General features: G+C 23.7%; 2 protein-coding genes across 3 annotated transcripts; one reads left to right on the plus strand and one right to left on the minus strand.

The window, feature by feature from the left end:
- Nucleotides 1-1095: 1095 nt before the first annotated feature.
- Nucleotides 1096-2776, plus strand: LOC551922 (NPC intracellular cholesterol transporter 2 homolog a). Its single transcript, XM_624307.6, has 4 exons — nucleotides 1096-1351; nucleotides 2182-2292; nucleotides 2373-2554; nucleotides 2627-2776. Exons 1-4 carry the CDS (start codon nucleotides 1270-1272, stop codon nucleotides 2708-2710), a joined length of 459 nt encoding a protein of 152 aa, XP_624310.2. The 5' UTR covers nucleotides 1096-1269; the 3' UTR covers nucleotides 2711-2776.
- Nucleotides 2777-3259: 483 nt separating this feature from the next.
- On the minus strand, nucleotides 3260-4743 carry LOC411320 (serine/threonine/tyrosine-interacting protein). Of its 2 annotated transcripts, none has more exons than XM_016914183.2 (5): nucleotides 4612-4743; nucleotides 4136-4234; nucleotides 3910-4061; nucleotides 3639-3827; nucleotides 3260-3548 (listed from the first exon to the last, which is right to left on the minus strand). In XM_016914183.2, exons 2-5 carry the CDS (start codon nucleotides 4181-4183, stop codon nucleotides 3338-3340), a joined length of 600 nt encoding a protein of 199 aa, XP_016769672.1. In that variant the 5' UTR covers nucleotides 4184-4234; nucleotides 4612-4743; the 3' UTR covers nucleotides 3260-3337. The 2 variants fall into 2 exon arrangements, with proteins under 2 accessions (XP_016769672.1, XP_394795.1); XM_394795.6 differs by having other exon boundaries at nucleotides 4571-4743.
- Between the last annotated feature and the right edge of the window lie 1247 nt (nucleotides 4744-5990).

Here is a 5990-nt window from a genome sequence, read left to right on the forward strand (position 1 = left end):
TATGCCTGTCGATACGTAACTGAGACTTATCCCTACTCCACGAGTAACTATAACTCGATGGGCAAGATCACGCATCGATAGTATTGTTCGAAATATATAAACATTTATGTCTTTATATTTGTATTTCGAATGAATATCTTAATTCCTTTTATAATTTTATAATTTTTAATATTTTATTATTTATAAATTTCACAATTTATTGATGTAATGGAAATATAATTCATTAATTTTATACTGTTTATTAATATTTTTTTAAAAATTATTCTAGAATCTATTATATGTCTTAAAAAAATTTACAGCATTTAAATATTTTTGTCGACAAATTTAATTAATTATTTGACTAAAAATATCTTTCTAAAATCATTCAAGAGATGGCTCTGATGGTCAATTAATTATTTTTATCTTTATTTCGCTATTGTTTTTGTCTATACTTTCTTTATAGAATTAATTCATCATAAATTTATACATTTACAAGTAAAAAATTAGTAAGATCTTTGAAAATATCTATAATTTATATAATGTAATAATAATATATTTATATAATATAACAATTATAAATACAAATAAATTATTTTTAAAATCTGTTGATTTTACCAATTTTTGTGATTGGTGTATGATTGAATTACATATAATTCCTATACTTATTATTCTAAATCATAGAGGGCGTACTGAACAGTAATTTTTTTTATGTGATCGGTATTTCAGAACATGAAACACAAAATTTTATTAAATATTATATTTTGTCTGTATTATTGAAAGTGAAGAAGAATTAGAATAAACTAAGTGTAAAATTAAATTATAATAAAATTAATAATAATGAATAATTTTCTAAAAATTTCTTTCATACGGATATGTGATTGAAATATTATAATCATTATGATTATATCAACGAAAACAAAATTTTATTTTAATTGATATTAATTAATTTTTATTTCTTCTTTTATTCTTCCTTTTTTTTATGAAAACGGAATATGAAAATTTGTATATGACTAATGATTATATTGATGTACAAATTTTAATCCAATATGTACAATGCAAATCAAAATAATCATTATTTCCTATACATATTGAAAATTGCTTTAAATAAAAGTGTATAAGCAATATGCTTATTATAAGAAGTAGATAGTAATTTAGTGCATAAGATACGTAATTTAAGAACAGTATGAGTGACGTGATGTCTGCTGAGAATAGTAGGCAAATGTTTGTTTCGATAGAGAACTCTGTATAAGCGTACAAGTTTAATAGCTGCCTAGACTCCAAAGGAACAACATGTATCGAATGATTGTTATAATTCTTATCGTATGCTTGTGCTTCTCACCAATGTATCGAGCCATCAATATCGATGATTGTGGTAAGTTCAATTTCACTAATTTAATTAATCATCTAATAAATATTTTTTTCAGTTACAAAACTTATATAATACAAAATATATTACTGTGAAAAAAGATAATAAAAAGAATACATAAACATAGTATAAATTAAAAATCAAATAACTTATTCTTTATAGATAATATTCTAAATAGTTAATTAATATTTTTAATCAGTAATTTTTGAAAAAATGAAAAAAAATATGACATATAAAGTCATATTTTTTTTCATTATACTTATATAAATATTATTTATTAATTACCTGCAATATCATAAAATTCTTTGTAAATACAAAACAATCGAAATCGTTTATGTTGATAATTTAACTTATCTTTTCTTTAACGATAAAAATTTTATTATCTAAATAATAAATATTTTATTTCGTTCTTAGATATATTAAAAATAATTTTAATATAATTATAAATTTAAATTAATAATTAATAATTTTAATATTCTTTTTATAATTTATAATCTATATTGCTAAAAATAAAGGCATCATTATTTCGTTTTAAAGAATTCATTTTAATACAATTTTACTTAATTATTAATTAAATAACATACAATTGATATAATTGTATATAATCGTAAAAATAACGGAAATTTTTATTTTAGAAATTGAAAGTCATGATATATACGTATTTATCTGAAGAATCGCCAATGCTATATATCAATTTATTTATGTAAAAAGTACGAATATACGAATATATAAGAGTATATTAATTTCAAATTTTTGTAATTTATAACTTAGCAAAAATAGTATCACTTAGAACTAATATTTGATTGATGATTTAAAATATAATCTTGTTTACATAGGCTCAAAAGTGGGAAAACTTACATCTATAACTTTGGACTGTGATATGACCAAAAGTGTATGTGATTTAATACCAGATACGAATGCAACGATTCGAATCGACTTTACGCTCGGTTAGTATATATATTTTTTTTTAAGTATTTTCTTTCTTTTAGATATAGCATAATTAAAAAAAGAAAATATATTTTTACAGAAAAAGATGTTTCAAAGGTCAATGCCATTGTGCATGGTATTGTAATGGATATTCCTATACCTTTCCCATTACCAAATGCAGATGCTTGCCAAACTCCTGATTCTGGTATTACATGTCCTTTAAATAAGGGTGAAACTTATCACTATAAAAATACATTACCAGTGCATAAATCGTATCCTAAGGTATTATCAATAATTATATATTAATCTGCTTTCTTATATTATAAATGTATTATTTTAATTATTAAATTATAGGTGAGTGTTACTGTAAAATGGCAACTTAAAGATGAAAATAATGAAGATATAATTTGCGTGCTAATTCCGGCTCGAATTAAATAGATATATTAAATGAGTATTATTGTTTCACAATATATTGTAATTCTATTTTCAAAGAAGTATATATTTTACAAAAATTGTATGAAATAAATACAAAGAGGACTAAAAATGTCAATTTTATACATTTCATAATATGAATTATTTTAATGTACAAAATATACAAGAATTTCATACAGTTTTTATTGAAATGAATACATGTAAAATAAGAATATATTATATTATAACAATAAATAATAAATGTTCTTTTTTCAAATATATAACAAATTTGGACATTTTATAAAATAAAAAATAAAATTTTTAATAGGAATTATTATGAAAATATGTAAAGCTCATGTTTATTTATAAGTTACTTATTTTATGCGATATTATTTAATTTCAAGCAAAGATTTAAAAACTTTTAGAGCTAGATAATTAAATTTACTTAATATATGTCATTTTTAATTTACTTAATATAAGAATTTTAAATTCTTAAATATTAAATAATATAATACCCTTTAATTTTGCTAGATACCTATATATTTAGATATCTTTTAAAATGCGTCGACGTAAAAAATGTTTTTTATTAAGTTTATTTATTTATCTAACCTAAAGTAAGTCTTTTGGTATCTTCAGCATTCTCAAAAAAAGTAGTCAACTATCCATTGTATCACATTTATCCTCTGTTCTTTCAGTATCCATTTGATGGATAGTTCTTTTGGTTGTTTGTCTCAGTAAACATTGTTGTTTACTTTTTAATGTTTTCTGAGCTTGATATATCGGTTCATATTCTCTCAATTGCGCCATGAAACCTTCATTAGGATTTATACAAAACCTTCTTTGTTGTACTATTGCATACGCACATCTAGAAAAATGTACTTTTAATAATTTCTCAAATGAACTATATAAATAATTTGATGAAAAAAAAAAAAAAAAAAGAAAAGTAAGAATTTACGTTTGGGAAAGACCATATGTTTCCATAACATATGCTAAAACTAATGCAGCAGATCTTGATATACCAGCATTTCCATGAACTAAAACTTGGCCACCAGAATTTAAACCTTCATCAATAAAAGCTTTTACCTTTGGAAAATGTTGGATAATATTTTCTGTTGCTGTATCAGCAATATTTAAAACAAGATATCTATAACATTCATTATTAGCATAGATACCATAAACAATAATTATATCTAAGAATGTGAATCAATCAATTTTATATTACATACTTAAATTTATCAGGAAAATTGGGTTTTATAAAATTTGCTTCTATATCCTGTCTAACGCATACTATATGAGTTATGCCATGTTCTATCAAAGATTGTAATTTTGATCGGCTAGCTGCACTATATGGACCAAGATATAATCCAGGTACCACTTCCTAACATAAGGTAACTATTGATTTAAACACTATATTTTTTAAATATCTTTTAATAATATATGCATCCAATATACCTGCATATGTCTTCTCATTGTATAAGTCCATTCTTTTGGTCCATCCATAGAGACAGGTATTCTTGGATAATCATCAGATCCATTTTCGCTAGTGGTTTCCTATAGAATATTTATATTTCAGCCTATTATATTAAATTATTAGAAAAATTACAAAATATTTAAGGAAGGGTAATATTATTAATAACTAAAAATATATTATAAATAATATTTATTTTCAATTTAACATAAATTTCAATCTAAAAGTATAAAAAAACAAAAAAGATATAATATATCGTTGAAGTTGAACACCAGTTTTTATAAGTATAGTAAAATAATAGGATAAATTGCGTCTTTGGAAATATGTATAAAGAAAAAATGTCAATGACAGATAATATAACCTAAAATTCAAAGAATACATTTTTTATAATACTTTAAAATCGATTACGAGCTGCATACCTCATCTTGATGAGATTCATTATTATCTAGAGAAAGCATACCACTAATCTTGTGAACTTAAATGCGTGGAAACGTTGAATTTAGATAAGAAAATGAGAAATACAATATTCTCTTTCTCGCGACCACGATATTGTTTCTTGAGATAGCGGCCATTTGTAATATAGTAAGCTACGAAAGCGTTCTCTAGTGTAGAATATCTAAAATATAAATCTTGATGATTTTGTATTCTTTATTCTTATAAATTTTAAGAAAGAATACTTTCAAAATCATTGAAATCCACGTATAAAATAAATTATAGATATTAAAATAATAATTTTTATTATCTTAAGAGAATTCAAAGAAATTTCATTTTAAAATGAATGTCATTTTACTCGGTGATAATTTCCGGAAGTGTAAGAATTGATTTTAATATTCAAACTAAATCGAATAACTATTATATTAATTTATTGAATAATTTTATATTTATTACTTCGATAATAAAATCATGTAAAAGATGAAATCGAAAAAGGTTTCGATGAACAAAAAATATTTCTTGTAACAATATTTATAAAAAAACTAGAATGATTATTCTTTAATTTTAATATTGCAAGATAGAAGTTCATATGAATAAGAAAATAGCACAAGTATATTTTAATAGCGATATCGTTAACCAAATTGCGTAGCCAAAAGATTTCCCGTTTCACAAAGAAAAGAGAAACGGTACACTTTCGATCACGAGTCGAACGGTGCAATTTAGTTACGAACTGTTTAATACAAAGTTTTACGAGGCACCAATTCCCTGTTGCGGTAACCTGCACGTATTTTCTTCCGGGACGTAATACAATATTTTATAACTATCGCCACGCTTTCGCGATGAAAGTTCATGCATGCGGTGGCATCAGTTCGTAATTTTGCGTGCGTGCTTCATGTCATGCGTTTTACCGGAACAGCTGATAGATTTCTTAGACGCATCAATGCCCGAACTTTCGCGCAAAATCATTAGCACAAGTTATTAATTGCTAGATGTGTAAATCTTACTAGCAATGTGCGCAAATCTTCATTTTTTGATTTATTATTATTTTGTAACTTCCTGTCTTGGAATTATAGTTTAAGCAATTTTTGTTTACATCATTTCATATGTTTTAATTAAATGCTTTCAGTTGTCTTGATTTGATGGACTTATTATTAAACTAAAGGTATTCAACGTGATCACGAAATATATTGCAAATTCATACTGTTATGTATAGAGGAGATGGCAGAAGCATAGAGTATTCTCCAAGTTTTTAAAAGTTAGCTGTGATAATAAATTGGAAGTAATTTTCATACGATGGAAGAGTTCACTTATCGGTTTTCTAAGTTCAGAGATTAGAGATTTTTAGAATGAATAAAAAAAAAAATCAAATTGGAATTGCTCGTATCATTAGTAAAATGAAATAAAACA

Source organism: Apis mellifera, linkage group LG9, assembly GCF_003254395.2.
Source record: "Apis mellifera strain DH4 linkage group LG9, Amel_HAv3.1, whole genome shotgun sequence".
Lineage (NCBI taxonomy): Eukaryota > Metazoa > Arthropoda > Insecta > Hymenoptera > Apidae > Apis > Apis mellifera.